Below are 21,272 nucleotides of genomic sequence, written 5' to 3'. Positions count from 1 at the left end.
ACCCTTGAAAGGATATCTAGATTTACTTTTTGTATTGATTTTTGCTGGCCAGATTTTTGCAGTGTGGCCTAACCATACTTCTATTGAAATCTATAATACAGGCTATTAAACTTTATCCCCTCTCCTTTTACAGTGCCAATTTACCACCCTACAGTTAGTCGAATCCCTCTTTCGTAGAAAAAATTGGACAGATTTTGATTTTCTGGTTTTCCAAAACTGGAGATTTATAGCTCAAGCTCTATTGATGCTGCGTCCTTTTTCTCTCTAAAGTACCTATTTGTTTACAGTCTTTTTGCATATTTTTCGATAAGATTTGTCAGTTCCTCTGTTATGTGAAACATTTTTCATTTTTGTTTCCCCTTTCGTCCACTAAAGTGTCCAAAAAATTAGTGTTTTCATGCATTCTTTCTCGTTGGTCCCTGAAGGGTTCCAAGTTTCCCCTTGACAACATTATATTCATGCTAGACATAAGGAATTTATTTACGGTCAGAGGATATAATGGGACCGCTTAAAGATGCAGTGAAACTACGTAATCTTTTTATCTTGTTGATACTTCTAATAAAAAAAGAAAATAATTCAGTTATAGTTTAAAGGTAGACTTTGGATTGAAAGGCCAAAGTAAACTTAGTTTGATAGTAGGCCTACCACTAGTAACTTGTCACAACAATTTTCAGACTGGAACTGTGACTTTGGCGGAAATGCTACCTCCATCCAGCCATATTTTAAGCATCAGCTTCTTCCACCTATCAAGAAATCCAAGATAATTTCAAGCATTCTTTTTTATTATTTCATCCCAGCCTTATCTGGGGCATCCAACGTTTTTTTTTTTTTTCACCTTGTGTGGTATTCAATAGAACAGTCTTTCAATTGGATGAATTTAATTTCTTATGCTTAAGTTTCAAAAAAAGTTCTATTCAAGCTCAGAGGGGAGGGCAAAGGGGACTTTGGGGTCGTCCCTCCTCTAAAATTTCAACATCTTTCTATCTCTTGAAACCATCAAAATTTCCCTAATCTTTTTATCCAGTTGATACTTCTAATGACAAAAAGATAATCTAGGTATAGTTTAAAGACAGTCTTCTAATAAAAGGGCCTAAATGGACTTAATTTAATAACTTCTAACTCATTGCACCATTTTTCAGTCTCGGGCTGACACTTTGGTGATAATGTCTCCTGAGCTTCCGCTTTTGCCACCTCCTATGAAATCCCAGATAATTTTAATGATTTTTTTATTGTTCCATCCCAGCCTAATCTGGGGCATCCATCCTTTCTTCCTCCCTCCCTCGGGACTTGCCCAAAAGGACGGTCTTTGCTCAAGTGGAAGAATTGAGTTTGATACACGAGTTTCAAAAATAGGTCCCAGTTAGGCGCATAGAGGAGGAAGAAGGGGACTTTGGGTCCGTCTCTCCTCCAAAATCTTAATTTCTCTTTGGACCTCGATAATTACCTATCCCTAGCGTTTTTGAAATTCTTTCCTTTCCCCAGGTCCAAAATTTCAATTTTTTCAAATTTTCTTTGCAAATTGGACCATTCTTTTTTAAAGAGATTAGTATCGGAATAAGGTTTCTATTAATGTAAAGGAACCTAACTTTAAAGAGAAAACCTTAAAAAAATAAACCGAATAGGCATGTACAAGGAGCGAGGGGACTCCCTAGAATCATCAAGATTATTTGTGTTTTTGGCAGTGATGGGAGGGAGCAGGGTCCCTTCCCACCCCACCCTTTGCCCTAGAAAAGCTCCCAAAAGTAAGTGTAGAGTTGGCAAAAGACATCAAATTTAATTCCTTAGCTGTTCCCCCCCCCTACTGAAAAACTACCTAGATAAGCCCAAGCTCATGCTTATGATAAGATTTTAGGATTTCTTAGACGTTTGACAACGATAATGGTTAAGGTAATTTCTTAAATGATTATCTAGTCGAGACGGATCTCCATCTGACAAGATTAGAAAATGTTGTTTTAAAGTTCTTGCGCATTGATACAGAGTTGTGTTCCATTTTTCCCCTTTCTCCAGTTCAAAACTAGGAAACAATCTCAATTTAGACACCAACGTGAATGAATCTTGTATTAGGAGTAATGCGACATATTTATTTGTAGGTAAATTATTTCACTTCTTACCTTTTGTAAATGGCGTATATTTTAGGATACACAAAAAGATTAATTGAGAGGTAAATGTAACGAGATTCAACGGTCATAATATAGATTGCGGAGTCTCTAAATGAACTATTCTCACGATAAGAACTGTCCCTGGCTATTTTAAGGATTTCTTTTGCCTTTTGGCTTTTTTTTATTCTGGTTAATCATGGGGACATCTTCATTCAAGTATGTGTTTATGGTGGTATCAATATATTTGATGGATTAATTCTTTGATATCAAAATTTTATCATCATGCATTATTCAATATTTCTTAATTTTCGATTTATATATTCTTATTATGCACTACTATAATTTTATTTTCTGCTGTGCATAGTTGTTTTGCCTTTCAGTTGTATAATAATCCATAGATCAATTTTATCTTTAAGACATATTTATTTGACCCTTCCCCCAAAGAGACTGGCTGAAACTTCTCCTCTAAGACGATTGGCTGAAACAATCCGGTCACAGATTTAGCACCCCTAAAATTGATTTTTAAGGCTAGGATGAATACGGGTAGACAACTGCTACGGGTTTTAAGTAGACAACAATAACAATGCGGTATGTGTTTTATACTTGATTTTCACCAATAGTAACATTGTAGGCAGCGTTTCCACTTTGACGGATTTTTCCGTCAAAAGCGGATTTTTTGAGTCTTCGACGGATGAGAATTTGATCCGTCGGATTTCCGGATTTTTGACGGATTTTCAAAGATTTTATGTAAGAATCGAATTTAGTTGTTTTTATTCTCAGTTCTCAAATTCAAATCACACTGATGTTTTCTAAGTATCAATCTTTACTGTTGTTTCTTTGTTGTTTTCCGTTCCGACTATTTTTCAACCAGGGTTGATTCCCGGACTAGTTAGCTCGCCTCCTCCAGTCCAGAAACCGGTTTGGGGTTAACATAATCAAGTTGCATTCACTTTTCAAGCAACCGTGAGCTAGGCAGTGAGTCATCAGGTCAGGTTGATTCCCGCGATTTATTTATGCCGGGAGTTAGTACTGTGTTATATTAAAGCGAGGAAAATATTAGATACTGAGGAGGTCTTTTGTTGTATACGTTGATACGAGACGCGGCTAGTAAATAGGCTACTTCAAGAACTGAATTTCGTAGCTTTTCCTTCTTGTTTTACTGACAGAATGTTTTACGCAGCTACACGGTTTCTTTAATACCTGAAAGAAGTATGACAGTCTTTGAATAGCGGAGTGCAACCACATAGTAGGAGTTAGAAATCTGATTTTAGCCAGTTATTTGATTTTATTCATGCCACTTGATTTTAACCATACCGGCAGAAATCACCTTTTGGTGGGTATTAAACGGCTGGTATTTTAGCTGGTAGTTGCTTCTCCAGAAGGGTCAAAGTCGGTGTTCGACAATGGAAACAGAGAAAGATATTTAACAGACACAAAAAAGATTTGCTTAGCCTAGAAAGTGATACTTCCTACATTGAGGGTTTCGCCAGTGCTTTAACTTTCCAGGATTTATCCTAATATTCAGGATTTTTGGACCTTGGTAGGATTTTTTTTTAGATTTGTGAAAACACAGAATGCCGTTTGCAGCGAGAATAAGGAATTTAGTATGAAATGTAGCCATAATTGAAGCCCTATTTTAATTCTTCGTCCATTTTTAACTGTACGCTTAAAAGACCGCAGAAAAATCTGAAAATCTGTGAATTGCCTGGACTATTTTATTTCTCTGAAATAGCTATAGTGGGAGGGCGGTAAACAAAATCAAAATACAGCAATGCTTACTTTTATTTTATTTTTAGCTATGCTTTTTGTCAAGGTTGTATAAGAGAGAAAGGTTGTACCAATTTTGTTTTCATCTGCTTAGTGCTTATCATAAGTATGGCTTACAAATCATATGAGGCCTAGAAGCTATTTTCTATATAGTGCCAACTATTAGTCTATTTGTTGCATTTCGTAAAGTGGACAGTATCATTAACTGACGTTTGAATTCATGAAGTTTTTCGATTTTCATGGGTAATTTCCTGGTAAAAAATAAGGAAGTATATCCTTTCAAATACCTAAGTCGCACAACACAGGTTATCAAAGATCTATAAAAGTGGAGTTTCGACAGGATTTTTGACTTCTTCAGCAAGATTTTTCAGGATGTCTTAGATCCCTGGCAAGATTTTTAAAGAGAAACAAGTGGAAGCACTGGATTTCGCTTCAACTTGCTTTGACAAAGTAAATAGAAATCGAAATCTTTGTTAATATTTGAGTTGTTAAACGAATATAATTAAAAGATTCGGTCGCTCTGCGCGCTGAAAAAATTCTAGCCAAGATACAAAACAATTAAATCAAGGTGTCTAGGTAGCTGTCGAAGACCTTAATCACGCTAACAATCGAGCTGCAGGAGCGTTGGCTAATCCGCTTCTGAGAATCCTATGTTCTGGAATTATTCAATGATTTTAACACACTCTTCTATAGTGAAAAGCCACTCTTCCATCATATAAAACCAGAAGTGGAGCTGCTGATCCGTATATTGGCAATGAAGTTTATGAAAGCAGCCTACGTCAGAGGGACGTTTGCGTTAGAGTTGGACCCTGAAAATGTCAGGTAATACCTTGCTTTGGAAAAGGTATATCTTCGGATGCTCGCCTATAAATCTCTGGAGAAGTTGCAGTCAGACCGACGCTGGTCTGAGTAACTACAGATCGTGATCTATCACGATAAAAGGATAATGTTTACTGAGTTAGCTTAGTTGCCTAATTATTCAGACAACGGGCTGATTCGTGTACCACTCAACAGAGTATTGTATGCTTGAGCTGTACGATCAGATAGAAAGTCTAGTCTAGAGACTGAAAAACGAGCGTTACGAGATATACTCTGGTCCAAATAAAGCAAAAGCGTCACTGACACACTTTGTTTCATGAAGTTGTGTTCTTTTTCACTATGAGATAGTTGTGGAAATCATTTAGCAATTCACAGGCAACGAGATACTCGGCGACATTCTGGACTATATGAAAAATATCCATGAACTGGTAAACATCCGTCTTCCAACTATTTTGTATTTTCGTGTGGGGGGGGGGGTCATTAGTTACATTAAAAATGCAAAAAGGAAGAAACAAGATACGAACTCGGAAGACAACTCTGGGTAAGAACGCACTTACTGATTCGTAATTCGGCTTGACGATATTTTAGGCGAAATTCAAGAAGCCAGCGCATCATTTGTCCAGGCTTCTTATCTATCCCCGTTCAAACCACCTTTTTCAAGGGGTGAATAAATGGAATTTTCAGCTTCTTTTTCTCGTTTGACTGCCCACGGATCTGGTGGAATCTTCCGTTCTGGTGGAATCAATGCTGAGGACAGCATTGAACTCTAGGAAGTGTTTCAACAGAGCACACTGTTCTGCTTGTAACAACTGCTTACCACGAGAGTTCTGTTTGGACACATTTTTGTTATGGATTTGTAGGATTGTTTAACGGAAATTTCGACGGATTTTTCGTTTCAGTCGTCGGAATTTTACGGATTTTTGGTCAACCAGAACGGAAAACTTGCCATCATGAAGTGGAAACACTGATTGTAGGCAATGAGAGGGTGAGGAGTCTCAACTAAGAAAAATAATATCGCACAACGACTAACAAACCGCAATCATCCAAGCCTAAAAAATCAATTTCAGGGGTGTTAAATCTGGGACCGGATTGCTTTTGTCGAATCGTAAATGTCGTCATTTTTTTCAACATTAATGATGCAGGTATACCTGTCTTTGACTTCTATTCGATTTGGATATGCAATTCTTTATCTTAGGAAGTAAGGGCAGAAGTTCAAGCATCTCTCTTTTCTGCTAAAAAAAAAATCCTATCTTTTGGTTAGGAATTTCTACTGAACTTTTCAGCTTTTTATTATTCACTAGCTGTTGGGGTGGCGCTTCGCGCCACCCCAACACCTAGTTGGTGGGGGCGCTTCGCCCCCCCCCCAAGCCCCCCCCGCGCGCGTAAGCACGCGCGTAAGATCTATACCTCATGATTCTAATGATTGCCCTTGAGCTTTGTTGATGGTGATTGCTAATCGAACATTCCCTGTGTCCCCGTCGTCATTTATATATCCCCCTGTGCCACCCGGCGTCCCCGTTGTAGTTGTGTCCCTTTGTCCCGGTCGTCATTTATATTCCCTGTGTCCCGGTCGTCATTTGTATCCCGGTGTCCCGGTCTGTAAAAAAACGGGGCGTTGAGGAGGGGACAACCCCTTTCATATACGGAATAGTTTCTGTTCGTTTGAAGTTTTAATAGCGCTCCTTACTTCCAGTTACAATTTTTTTTATTATTATTTAATTTCTGAACGTTTTTGAATTAATGCATGGTTTGATTTTGGCTCACTGCACATTAATAATTAAAACAAAATTTGAATATTATTTTTTTTGTTCAATGGTTTTTTCATGGTTTGGATTGGATGATTTTGATAAAAAAGGGTGGGGGAGGGAGCATAGTTGCCCTCCAATTTCTTATTACTTAAAAAGGCAACTAGAACCTTTTTTACGAACGTTTTTACTAGTAATAAATATACGTTTCTTACGAATTAACTTACGTAATGAACTTCTATAGCTGTATATTTTTGTCACATAGTATGAGGGGGTTTGCCCCCCCCCCGTCAATGTCTCGCTCTTTACACTAAAACTTGATTTTTGTCCCAATTCTTTAAGAATGACCCCTGAATCACAAAGGCCGTAGAATAAATAGTTGAGATTAGTAAAAAACTTTAGCGTAAAGAGTGAGGTATTAAGGAGGAGACGCACCCTTATATACGCAATAATTTCTGTACCTTTTAAGTTTTAATGCTGCTCCTTACTTCAAGTTGAAAAACACATTTTTATTCATTTTCTCATTGTTTTTTTTTTTAAATAATGCTAGAAAATCCTGCGCCACCTCCATGGAAATTCTCTTCCCTCATGATAAATTCCTCCATGGAAAGATCCTCCCAATTTTTTGGTCACTTCAAAAGGGCACTAGAACTTTTAATTTCTGCTAGAAAGAGCCCTCTTGTGACATTTAGAACCACTGGGTCGATACGATCACCCCTAGGGAAAAAAACAAACAAATAAACACGCATGCGTGATTTGTCTTCTGGCTAAAGTCCACATTTTCGTAGATAGGAGCTTGAAACTTCTACAGTAGAGTTTTCTGATACGCTAAATCTGATGGTGTGATTTTCGTTAAGATTCTATGACTCTTAGAGGGTGTTTCCTCCTTTTTTTCTAAAATAAGGCAAGTTTTCTCAGGATTATAACTTTTGATGGTTAAGACTAAACTTGATGAAACTTATATATGTAAAATCAGCATAAAAATACAATTCTTTTGATGTAACTTTTGGTATCAAAATTCAGTTTTTTAGAGTTTCGTTTGCTATTGAGCCGGGTCGCTCCTTACTACAGTTAATTACCAAGAACTGTTTGATTCGGGTATTTGGCGGGTGAATAATTCTCTGATACCCATTTTACAGATTATAATCTTAAATGGTGCTAGGCTTTTCCTATCGATTGCCGGGTTTTTATTACGAATAATAGCAATAGTTAGTATTTGCTAAAAATCTGGTTATATATGTTGATTGGCAATAATTAAGGGATCAGTTAATAGTCAGATGACAGTAAAAGGAAAAGAAATTGGAAATCAAGAGCTTTTTCAATAGTTTTGATTTAAGCACTGATGAAGCCCATATTTTTTTTTTCGCATATCAGCCAGGAAAAAGTCGGAAAACCCCAAATTGCAACAAGACTGTATTTTGCCATGCTAATTGTAAACGATGCATGCTAAGAAGCCAAGTTTCAAGTAATGATCACTATAGTGAAACCATCTAATTCAGCTCCATAACGTAAGCTATTTCACACGGCAAGAGGGGGGAAGTCTCCTCGAAATGGCTTCGGATTTCCTTCTCGGAAAAAAAAAAAAAAAAATCAAAATTGGCCTAAAAATGCGCTGAAGTAGTATTCTTAGCCCCCTGGAAAGATTCTATTCAAGACTAATGTAGAATCAACATGAGAAGGCGAAAAGTGGTATGTGTCTCTAACGCTTAGCCCATTTTGATTACTTTGTGTAGTAAAAACTTTTTTTTTCTAGCTAGCGGAGGCAGGGCGGAAGCAATTAGAAGGGGTGATACAGCAGCTGCAAGAACAACTTCAGATGAATTTGCTTCAACAGACATTCCTTATTCAGGTGAGCCACATTATCCTTTCCTCCTGATGATTTATTTAAATAATCTTGTTTTAAGAAATTAATACGATAAGTACTTGTTCCGACAGTTCATTTCGTAAGCGACATTGTCATATAATGACTGTATCCTTGGTGCAAAAAAATAGATAAATGGCACCAACTTTGTTACATTTTAAGAGTAATCAGTGAAATTGCTATAAGTTAATGATTTTAAAAAAATGGTTCAAGTAGCTCAAGGGATCCAGCTCAAGAATCTCGAGCTCAGTTTAACCGCGGATCAGCAGAGACACATCCCCAGGTTGGGTTCTTTTGAGTCAGTGCACTACTCCTGGAATATTCTAGGAATATAAGATGATTAGTAGAGATTCGCCTTTGTCTCCTCCTTTACTAGGTATAAGATAGTTTGACCATACCACGCCTTCCTCCCCTAATGAAGCAGTAGCCATTCTATCTACCTTATTGACATTATTGCTAAAAAAGAACGATCCTTTTTATCGTTATTCACCAATTAAGACAAGCCTCTACACTGATTACTAATTATGGCTTAACGTGCTTCAATTATTGTGAAGACTAAAATTGCCTCTATCGCTTACACAAACTCCAACTGATTACCAGTCAATACCCACAAAGGCAACCTAGGGGGTCTGGAAACAAATGATCCAGCCTGTATGATTGCCAAAATTATTGCCGTCCACAAAGCGATATATCTGGTGGAGTTCCGTGTTATTTATATATTAAATGAACAAAAAAACAAGTTTTTTAACTGAAAGTAAGGAGCGACATTAAAACTTAAAAGGAACAGAAATTACTTCGTATATGAAAGGGGCTGCTCCCTCCTCAACGCCCCGTTCAAAAAAACGAACAGGAATTACTCCGTATATGAAAGGGGCTTTTCCTCCTCAACGCCCTGCTCTTTACGCTAAAGTTTGAAGCCTTCTCTCAACTCTACTTTTTAAAACAGTAAAAAAAAACTTTAGCATAAAGAGCGGGGCGTTGAGGAGGGAGCAGCCCCTTTCATATACGAAGTAACTTTTATTCGTTTTAAGTTTTAATGTCGCTCCTTACTTTCAGTTAAAAAAACTTGTTTTTTTTTATTTAATTTCTGAACGTTTTTTAATTAATGCATGCTTTGATTGTGGCTCTCCGCAGATGAATAATTAAAACGAAATTTGCATATTTATTTTTTGGCTAAATGGCTTTCTCATAATTTTGAGAAAAAAAGGAGCTGGGGAGGAGGCCTAGTTGCCCCTTTAATTTTTCGGTTACTTAAAAAGGCAACTAGAACTTTTTTACGAACGTTTTTATTAGTAAAAGATATATGTAACTTACGAATTAGCTTACGCATTGAACTTCTGTATTTGTATGTTTTTATTACGTTTATGAGGGGGTTTACCCCCTCGTCAGTACCTCGCTCTTTACACTAAAGCTTAAATTGCGTCCCAATTCCTTAAGAATGACCGCTGAATCACAAAGGCCGTAGAATAAATAGTTGAAATTACTAAAAAATATTTTGGCGTAAAGAGCGAGGTATTAGGAGGAGGTGAACCCTTCATATGCGTAAAAATTTTGGTTCGTTTCGAGTTTTAATGCTGCTCCTTACTTTCAGTTGAAAAAGCTTCCTCATGTTTATTTTTTCATTTTTTTTTAAATAATGCTAGAAAATCCTGCACTCCCTTCATGAAATTTTCTTTCCCCATGACAAAATCCTCCATGGAAAAGTTACCCCAAAATATCTCCCTCTTCTCAACAACCCCCCCCCCCCCAACCAAAAAAATCCCCCCGAAAACGTCTGTACACTTCCCAATAACCTTTACTATATAGAAGAACTGGTCAAAGTTTGTGACTTGTAGCCCCTCCCACGGGGACTTTGGGGGAGTAAGTCGTCCCCAAAGACATAGTTATAAGGCTTTTAGACTATGCTGAATAAAATGGCTATCTTAGAATTCTGATCCGGTCACTTTTGGAAAATAATTGGCGTGGGAGGGGACCAAGATGCCCTCCAATTTTGTGGCCACTTAAAAAGGACACTAGAACTTTTCATTTAGGTTAGAATGAGCCCTCTTGCAACATTCTAGGACCACTGGGTCGATACGATCACCCCTGGAAAAAAAATAAATAAGTAAAATAAACACGTATCCGTGATCTGCCTTCTGGCAAAAAATTCTAAATTCCACATTTTTGTATATATATATATATATATATATATATATATATATATATATATATATATATATATATATATATATATATATATAAATCCGTGTCCAGTCAAACGTGCAAGGTCTAGATGATATTAAATTGACCACTTTTTTTATTGGGAATAATCTCTTGTTTTTCCACATAAGTTATTAATTTTTATGATCTATTCGAAGTTGCACCCCCAATGAAATATTTGTCCCTCGAAATAAATCTGTGTAGAATCTGCAGACTCGAACTGTTTTCCACTCTTGTTTGGACTCTGAAACAATCTTCTTTTAAGATATAAGTTGTAATTAAAAGACTCACACTTTGTCGCAGCAAACATGAGTATCGCTAAAATATGACCGACATAAAAATGTGAATTATCTTTATATTCATCCTATTTTTAATTCATCCTAAAAAGGTATCTTCCACTCCCCCTTAAAAATACTAAGCAGGATCTAGAATATTTGTTGCTCCTGTATGATTTCCTAAGGTGTCTGAATTTATTATCAAAGCGTTATTTTCCCCCAAACGAAAACAATGGACTCTTTCGAAAGATTCGATCAATACTTGCTATTACAGCCTTGTTTACTTTGTTAATGCATAAACAATAAACAAGCAGTAATAGGAACGGAAACACGTGACTGGATATATTTCCCTTGGCTAAAGTTAAAACAGCTTTAAAAGAAATCTTGACAAAAAAGGGCCTTTTGATTTGTCTTCCTATCACTGTTTTGCCATCTATGTAGGCTAGACCTGCTCATACCCTCAAAATGGGACGAGGGCCAAATCATATCAATTAAAGCAGACGTGGGCCGTAAAATAGATGGGGAAAATAGTTGATTATTTTATTTTGATACTTCCTTCTTAGCTAGAACACACTCAAGAATTTGGATTGCGAATATCAGACAATAACCAGTTTTTACGGTTTTTATAACAGACAACTAGCTTGCAATGATCTATCCTAGGCTGCTGCGAGTGCAACTTAGGCCCAGGGCCCTCGGGGCAACTGTTTTGAGACTAGAATTGCTAACCGATTGCGCAAGCAACTTTTTTGTGACCATGGCCTTGAAGTAGAGTGGGGTCCCGCCCACGAGGCAATCCAGATGAGACTGGTTTCTAATCAGTCTAAAACTGGTTCCGTGTGAGCCTCCAGCCGTGGTCACAGTTGCGTTGTAGAGTTGCGTTGCGTTGCTAACGCGTTGATATTGTCCAATTATTTTGTCTCTCAACGTTTTAAACCAAGAATTAAACGTGAAATTCTTAGAAGTGGAGAAGCAGGAAGAGCTGTACAACTATAAACTTTCTGTAAAAATTCCGTAAAATGCGACATTCTGTAAAATGTGATATATTCTCTATCTGTTTAGACAGTTCTTTTGGTGCTAAGAACAGACTTGGATTCTTTTCCAAGTAGGGATGGACCCAGTACTCCCTTTGAACCCTACGAAAAGTCTTCCTCATCGGAACTCAACATAGTCAACCACACTGCACTGCTCAATTAGATAAACACATCTGATCCACAACCACTCACTTTCATGGGTGGACACGTTTCATTTTGATTGTAAACTGGTCGTGAACAGCTGCAGATGAGACTAGTTTCCAATCGTTGTCTTGAAACGGTTGCCTCGTTGGCGCTGGGCCTTAAGGTGCTGGAAACGGTAATCCAAACTGAAAGTCGACTGGCAGCTCAAAATCATATCGAAAGATAACAGCATACGTTATGGTGATTGGTGATGAGATTTTTTTTTCCTGTTTGAATAATTTGTCAATAGGTATTACAGTCTGATTTATTATATTAGTCTCTTTTTCTGGCTGAGACGTGACAGTATTGATTTTCTTTATTTATCAATATTCATAATATTGTAAAGCTAGAAAGACCAGAAACTTGTTTGTTGTATTTTTCGCAATGCAATGCCTCTTCTCAATAGGCTTTGTGGACCGGAGTCCTAGCGCTAGTTGGTCACATATGGCAATCGCACCGCTTATTGTGCAGGCCAGATGCAGGGATATGTGAGTCACTGTCCAATTTTAAATTAAGTAACCTCTGCACTAGCCATAGTATTGACCTCAATTTGCTGTTCCCAGCTTGAATACTCGTTTCAAAAGCTTAAATAAGTAAACTTGAGGGTTACTAGATAGATCACATCTATAGAAAAGTAGAAGCTATGTATGTGTGGGGATGGATATTAAGGGCTAACATGTAAAATTTAGGACGCAGACGGAGGTTCCTTATCTCAGATTGTAGATCTTAAATAAGTATCCTATATGAGGGCCAACTTTTATATTTAATCTTCACAATCCTAGATTTTCTTATACCTAATGAGTATTTGGTTTCTATCTTTTAGATAAGAAAATTTTTGGCTGAAGACAAGATTCTTGAACACTTCAAGAAATTTTTCATTACAATTGTATCCCATGCAAACACGTTAAGCAGGATCCCTCAAGGTTGGGAGTCCCTGGGCTGCAGCCTGTTCTGGCCTATTGGGCACAATGGCCTTGAAAATTTAGATAACTTTGAGGACACTTCACTCTGTGTTGAATTTTGGCCAGAGTAGCTTTATAAGAAACAGCCCATTGGCGCAGCGAAGATCCAGCGGAAAGGGACGGCAGGAGTTTTACCCTTTCCTCTTTTTGGTTGAGCAAAACTTTCAAGAAACACATTTGAAATATCGTTTCTTATACTTTTTCCTGTTTTTGACATAGTTTAACATTTGTTTTACAATTTTGATCCTTTTAGGAGAAGGGGCAATGATTCCTTTTCCTGCATTTCGGTCCACGACTTCAAGCTTATTGAAAAATACTAGACAAGCTAGGGCTGTGACCGAATTTCTTTTTTGCAAATAAGGATAACTGACAGGCCCGTTATAAAGGAATATTTCTAAAAGTAAATTTTTGCAACAAAGCCTATGCCCTGGTAAATACAAACAAAACGACTTGATATCTGACAACCGTCTGCTTCTCAAGTCTGTCTTATGGCGACCTCACATAATCAACCTGCTACAGACCTTACGGCGGAATTGTGGAATTGATGTTGATTTGCTTTTAAATTGACAATCTATTTATTTCACAAATTGGTAATTTAAAACCTTCCAGCGTTTCGTTTTTTTTCTCCGAATACAGATAGCTAAACCGGTTTTTCACAGATCTTGCTGATCAAAATTCCTGAGTGTGTTCTATATTACTTGATATTTGAGGTGAAGTACATACTGGTCCTAATAATGGCAAGCTCTCCTTATGTATCTTATACAGCTAATTTTGTGACCCTAAATGCAACAGACGGATATAAAATTTCCTACAAATGTTTCCAGATCTCTGATTCCTTTTTATAAAAATTGTTGGTATGCTTCATTGTTTTAGGTACGACAATTCATCTGTTACTTGTTATTCTGTATAAACCCTGACTGTGCAACCAATTGTTAGTTCTATGACTCCATTTTTATTTGTTTTTGTTTACTTTTTTCGCTTGAGGTCAAAAAACCACTTTTCACACGTTGAAAAACACGAAGCAGACATATTTAGTCAGTTTTGTAAACAACTATTTTAAATTGTTTATTCAAATCTTATGTAGTATGCAAATTGCTTAAGTGTTTTCATATTCCTAATTTGTTTTGGTGTTTCGCCATACGGTTCTAACCAAACTTCATAAGCAAACAAGGAAAATGAAATTGACTGTTTATTTTTCTCATACTTCAATAAAATATTGTTATTTAAACTTTTTTTGGAGGCTACACGAATGTCCAATAGACTGAAATCCTATTAATGTAAAATCATCAAAATAGGAGAAATAGTGCGAAGAACTATTTTCGAAAATTTGTAACCAATTCAACCTTTCCGTGTCGAAAAATTTATGATGAACATCTGATCAGTCCATTAGGCGAACAGCCTAGTGAGGAAAATGTCAAATAATGACTCATAGCTTGTTGTGATTTTGGTCCACCATTATTTTGGCTGAAAAAAATTCCTGGATTTGTTGGTGTTTCTGAAGATTTATCCATTTGAAAAATCGTGTATACGAGAGGCGCATTCCACGCGTGGGGAAATTTTGCAAAGCGCAACCCAAAATGTACCTTGTCAGATGCAAAAAGACACGGCCTGGAGGAAATACGTCAAACCTTATAGGACAAATGGTGCTCTCATATGTGCACCAGGTGGTGGAGAGTAACAGCCTTGGGCGTTTTCTTATATGTTTGATCGGTGAAATGTTTATTAAGTGCGTCATAAGTTGGGTCTGGTCAAATTACATTCCTAAGAAATGAATTAAATCTGTCGCGGCAAAAATATATTCTGTCATTTAGATATTAAGCCACATTTTGGGGAATAACATGGACATTATCTAAAACTAAGTCATTTTACATACTTTGATGCTGAAAAAAAGTTTCTGGTGCAGTAAAAAAAATCTCTTTGATATTAATAGAGTAGTTTTTTAAGGCTTTTAACGCATTCAGCTCCCCCAACATCGTATTAAGTGTTTAAAGTCAATAATTTTCTTAAGAGCAACATTTGATCTATTGTTTACAAAGGGATAAGTGATTCTCTCCTATGGCATCAAAGTTTGCACACGAACTATATTTTAGGTACTTGTATACTATACCCTTGACCTAATATTCTTCATCTAAAGTAAAACCTGTTTCTCTGACGCTCAATCCTAATGAAAAATACCTAAATATGACAAAAATGTAACACTTTGCAAATAAATTCGGGATATATATTTGCATATGAAGGGGGGGGGGGGGTAAAGTATGTTGAGTCAGCGTCCCTAATGTGTTAGGTATAATTATTGTGCATATTATATAGTTAGAATTGTTTTCTAACTTCATACTCTGTGAATACTTTACCCCCCCCCCCTAATGTACAAATAAATAACTTAAATCATATGTTTTCCATCTATTCTGTCACTTCTCTTTGTCTTGTATCACGATAAGCTGAAAGAAACTACCGAAAAAACTAATTCTGCAATGTGTCAATGAATTAACAACTTAAAGTGGTCGAGTATATCAAACAGTTCGTGGTAACGAACTGTAGTAAGGAGCGACCCGGCTCAATAGTAAACGAAACTCTAAAAAACGGAATTTCGATACTAAAAGATATATCAAGAGAATCGGATTTTTATGCTGATTTTAAATATATAAATTTCATCAAATTTAGTCTTTGTCATCAAAAGTTACGAGCCTGAGAAAATTTGCCTTATTTTGGAAAATAGGGGGTAACACCCCCTAAAAGTCATAGGATCTTAACGAAAATTACACCATCGCATTCAGCGTATCAGAGAACCCTATAGAAAAAATTCCAAGGTCCAATCTACAAAAATGTGGAATTTCGTATTTTTTGCCAGAAGACAAATCACGGGTGCGTGTTTATTTGTTTTTTGTTGTTTTTTTTTCCCAGGGGTCATCGTATCGACCAAGTGGTCCTAGAGTGTTGCAAGAGGGCTCATTCTAACGGAAATGAAAAGTTCTAGTGCCCTTTTTAAGTGACCAAAAAAATTGGAGGGCACCTAGGCCCCCTCCCACGCTCATTTTTTCCCAAAGTCAACGGATCAAAATTTTGAGATAGCCATTTTGTTCCGCATAGTCGAAAACCATAATTACTATGTCTTTGGGGATGACTTACCCCCCACAGTCCCTGGGGGAGGGGCTGCAAGTTACAAACTTTGACCAATGTTTACATACAGTAATGGTTACTGGGAAGTGTACCGACGTTATCAGGGGGATTTTTTTGGTTTGGGTGTGGGGTTCAGGGGAGGGGGCTATATGGGAGGATCTTTCCTTGGAGGAGTATTTCATGGGGGAAGAGAAATTCAATGAAAAGGGCGCAGGACTTTCTAGCATTACTATAAAAAAAACAATGAAAATATAAACATGAAAAAGTTTTTTCAATTGAAAGTAAGGAGAAGCATTAAAACTTAAAACGAACAGAGATTATTACGCATATGAAGGGTTCTAAAAATACTTTAGCATAAAGAGCGAGGTATTTAGGAGGAGATAAATACTTCGCTCTTTATGCTAAAAAATTTTTAAATAATTTCAACTATTTATTCTACGGTCTTTCTGATTCAGGGGTCATTCTTAATGAATTGGGATAAAACGTAACGTAAGTTACGTAAGTTATGTACGTTTGTTACGTAAGTTAATTCTTAAGTTACGTTTTTTTTTTACTAATAAAAACGTTCGTTAAAAATTAAAAGATCTAGTTGCCTTTTTGAGTAACCGAAAAATTGGAGGGCAACTAGACCTCCTTCCCCACCCCTTATTTCTCAAAATCGTCTGATCAAAACTAAGAGAAAGCCATTTAGCCAAAAAAAGAATTAATATGCAAATTTCATTTTAGTAATTTATGTACGGAGAGCCAAATTCAGACATGCATTAATTCAAAAACTTTCAGAAATTAAATAAAAAAAAACAAGTTTTTTTTAAATGAAAGTAAGGAGCGACATTAAAACTTAAAACGAACAGAAATTACTCCGTATATGAAAGGGGCTTTTCCTCCTCGACACCCCGCTCCTTGCGCTAAAGTTTGATTCTTTCTCGCAACTCTACTTTTTAAAACAATAAAAAACTTAGCGTAAGGAGCGGGGTGTCGAGGAGGAAAAGCCCCTTTCATATACGGAGTAATTTCTGTTCGTTTTAAGTTTTAATGTCGCTCCTTACTTTCATTTAAAAAAACTTGTTTTTTTTATTTAATATCATACAAGAATCATATTTTAGTGTCTCGTCTTTTTTTTGTCATTTTTTGCCAATATAAAAGAATTCCAGTTCTTGGCAATTCTCAACTAGAATGAGTGCGTCTTCGGTAGACACTGTTTCTCTGATCCATTCATATCGTAATCAGGCAGCAATTGCTGCTCACATGCCATACACGTGCCAGATAATTGGCCGAAACGTCTGCCAGAAATATTTTATCGCGCTGTGAATAATTGTGTGGCTGAAAGTTTTGTTATCAACCTAACCTGGACAGATTTGGACTAACCTGTTCAGTTCAAATATATTTACAGTAGCCTATTGTTATTTTTCCATTTTTATAATGGTTGCAAGCAACTTTTTGGGTATATAGGAAATGGACAAAGGACTTTGTTAAGAAGGCAAGGGGGATAGCTTCCAAGCTGTTTCGTTCGCTATTGGTATTTATTAGTAAATCAAAGCCTTACGGAGACAAGAATCACTTTTAGTATACTTTCTATATAATTTTACTCCATTCCAGTTATTCAGGCACGTACTCAATTGTTCATTTATCACATGTCTAATCATCAAGGGTCAGTTCAATCTTCTACCCTGCTAAAACTAGTAATCTACATTAGTTAATCCTTGAATGAGAATAGGAGGCTTCCTTACCCTGAAAACTAAATTATCATATCTATGTAGATTAACTCTTTTTAATGGATCTTCGCTCTGCCTTAGGATTACAATTTGATAAAATGCAACAACCCTTAAGAAGAACTCTTTTTTAAAAGAAAAGGTATCTAACAGCTGGACAGACTTAGCTGGTCTGATGCGGTCATAGGCAAAAACGGCTGCATTTTATATCATTTAGGCTCATTCACTATGGGATTTTACTAGTACCAAGATTTAGCTAGGGCTAAATGAAACAACTGAGTATGCATATACTTTGATTGACTGAAAAATTTGGCAAAAAAAGAGGATTATATAACCTCCCACTTTGGCATAAATTAGCGCTACCTAATCCTCAGTATTAGTAAAATCTCATTGAATGGAACACGATCAGAATAGAAATGTTTCTGAACTAACTCTTGTCGTGATCTTTTTATGGCACTTGGCATTTACCAAGTGACGTATAGCGATCGCAAATTCTGTCGGTCTGTCGGTCTGTCCCGGTTTTGCTAGTTTGGGCACTTCCAGATAAGCTAGGACGACGAAATCTGGCAGGCGTATCAGAGAAGAGATCTGACTAAATTAGAAATAGTCTTTTCCCCGGTTTGACCATATGAGGGGGAGTGGGGGATGGTTAGTTCGGAAAAAATAGAATAAATGAGGTATTTTTAGCTTACGGCAAATTCTAAATTACGGCAAAAATAACTAAAGGCAAATAACCAAGAAAATGTTGGAAAGTAACCTTACAACTAGGAAAATATCACAGAAATAAAAAATGGAAATAGATTCTTAGTGCTATGATTTCTCTGTATACACTACAAATATTTTTATTCTGTATATTAAATAGTAAACAAAAGGAAATCATATGAATAAATAAATAAAACAATAAGTAATCCTTCTTTGAAGATACAATTTGAGTGGCTCCAGAACCATGTGCCTACATTTTTTCATCTCCTAAGTGACAAGGGATTGGGGTACGGGGTGTAATTTTTTCCAAAAATAGTGAATGGAACATTTCGCAATTCACAAAAAAAATAACAAAAATCTGTGAATTAGCTGAAAAATAATCATATATAAGGCACAAAACCATGATTAAAGGAAAAGCCTGATTAAGGAAGTGAACCCTTGCCATTCTGATTCAAAGTCTAACGTGCTTGGTTGCACAGTAAGTGAACTGCGGCGGCTGATGGTTAAATTCAATCTATTTCTTCTTGTAGGATCATAATTGTGTAACTTACAGCCCTTTTCCCAAAGACTACGGAGAGCTATGTCATCACCAAAAGCATAGTTATTGGACCTTATTCAAGAAATACATTTGTAATTGGCTATTATAAAACAACCAGTTAATAAAAATTTCTATTATAAAGAGTGAGAGCATTAAACTATATTTAGTGAAGCTGAACTTATGCGAAAAAGAAGGACGGGAGGGGGTAAATCAAGGAATAGTCGGTACTTTTGTCTTATAGCCACCCCACTCAAGATCTTGTGTTGCGAACATGAGGCAATAACCGGTTTTTATGGTCTTTATACCAGACAATATTAGCTTCCGTTCGGTGGAAAACTACATTGTAGCTTTATTCTAATCAAATATTTAGTTGATATTTTGGTTAGGCTAGTTTAAACTAGTTTAGGTTATGTTTTAATTTATTGTGGTCTGGGCGCCCCCACCTACATAATTCTTTGTTGTAGTGCTCATAATTTTGTTGATAAAGTGTTATGTTTTCATCACATTTTATTTTGTTTCATTAGCATTAACAAAAGTTCACTTCTCGACAGAACTTGAGCATGGTGGCTATAAGACAATCGGCAATTTGAAATTTCAAATTGAATAGTCAATTTGAAATTTCGATTATTCGAAATTATTTATTCTATGAACTTCTTCCTCTTAAGAACATTCGATATTTTAAAAATTATTTTGCGAGCTTCAATGTCGGCTGACCGTGTTAAATAGTATTTACTAAATTCTCCCAATGGACTAATAAGAGTTACTTGGGAGGCTGAGAGGGGGAGTACACTGGAGAGGCTCTCGTAATTCTCCAGTTAAGGGTTTTGGACCATAATTATTACAATGATACCGTTTTGTACTTCCATGCTTTTCCACATAAGAAGTGGCACCAAAAGTCCCTTTTTTAGTGTTATATGGCACTTACGGATGATAAAACTGATAAAAAGCACGTAGATATGATCAATAGCTTTCAAATGAGCCATTAAATATATCTCTAAGACGTTCTGGTAGCCCACTTGCCCCAGGTTCTCCACTTGAGTCATGACATATAGGGAAACATATATAGAATAGGGAATACATATATAGAATATAGGGAAAACATATATGAAAATAGGAAAATATATGAGAAATAGCCTTTATTTGAGCTATTAAACATCTTTCTATGATATTTTGGTGGTCCGCTATTCCTACCATTTGAGAACTGCCACAGAAAGTACCATTTTTGTGCTATAAGGCAATTACAGATGGTGTAATTCACTTAAAGCTCGTAACTAGGTGAAATAGCTTTTAAATGAGCCATTAATTATCTCTCTTTGATGTTCTGGTAAACCGCTACCCCTGAAAAAAAAATCGGAAAACAGATCAGTGCTACCCATGCAAAAAAGTGATTTTCCTTGTTGTTCAAGGTGGGGGGGACTGTAATTTCAATGCAAAAGGTTCTCGACTGTGCTGATTCGAATGGTACATTTTTCATTTTGATCGTATGCCATTTTTGAGGGGTATCAGGCTTTGTTTGAAATCACCATAAGTTTCTTTTCGCATTAAACCCTTATTTTTAAGACGATCCAAAATAATAGCTACCATTCCTGAATCAATGTCAAGTTGCAATTTTTTTTTACTAGGAAGTTTTTTTTAACGTGTTTTTTAACTTTTGGTTGCTATGGGTTGTCGTTCGTTCTTAAATAAACGTCAACGCACTTCTGTTCGTAACTGTTCGTTTTAAGTTATTATGCTGCTCCTTACTTCCAGTTGAAAAAAAAGTTTTTTTTTATTTATTTTCTCATTGTTTTTTTTTATAATGCTAGAAAATCCTGCGCCCCCTTCGTGGAGATTCTCTTCCCTCATGATACATTCCTACATGGAAAGATCCTCCCACGTAACCCCCTTCCCCTGGCGACTATTGTGCTTTACAGCAGAATTCAATGTTTATTACGAACTACCGCAGTTTTTTCATAACTTTCTTTATTCGGACCTGGGGTTTAGCTATATACTGTTGTCTTCCCCCACACAAACATATTTTCACAACTATTCTTGTAATTGTGTTAGAATCCTAGAGTAATTATCATCGTCTGTTTTTTTCGATTATTGTTTTTATTGAAATAAAATCATGAACTTTCTAAAATTATTTTAGCGCGTTTTCAACGCGTTGATAAAAAAATTGGAGGGCTCCAAGGCCCCGTTCCATGCTCATTTATTTTCGCAAAGTCACCGGATCAAAATTTTGAGATAGCCGTTTTGTTCAGCATAGTCGAAAAACCTAATAAC

The 21,272-nt window shown here is 36.4% G+C and overlaps 1 protein-coding gene across 12 annotated transcripts in view; it reads left to right on the top strand.

Annotated features, from left to right (window-relative positions):
• LOC136038068 (forkhead box protein P1-like) overlaps positions 1–21,272 on the top strand; it is a 188,305-nt gene that overhangs the window by 119,568 nt on the left and 47,465 nt on the right. For 11 of the 12 annotated variants that reach the window (XM_065721040.1, XM_065721041.1, XM_065721046.1 and 8 more), the window contains one exon: positions 8,184–8,279. In XM_065721040.1, the coding sequence (XP_065577112.1) occupies positions 8,184–8,279 (96 nt within the window). Of the gene's footprint in view, positions 1–1,973; positions 2,091–8,183; positions 8,280–21,272 lie in introns of those variants that run through there. The other variant, XM_065721048.1, reaches the window with a different exon arrangement.

Source organism: Artemia franciscana, chromosome 17 (assembly GCF_032884065.1).
Source record: "Artemia franciscana chromosome 17, ASM3288406v1, whole genome shotgun sequence".
NCBI classification, from domain to species: Eukaryota; Metazoa; Arthropoda; class Branchiopoda; order Anostraca; family Artemiidae; genus Artemia; species Artemia franciscana.
This window is presented reverse-complemented; position numbering and strand designations above follow the sequence as displayed.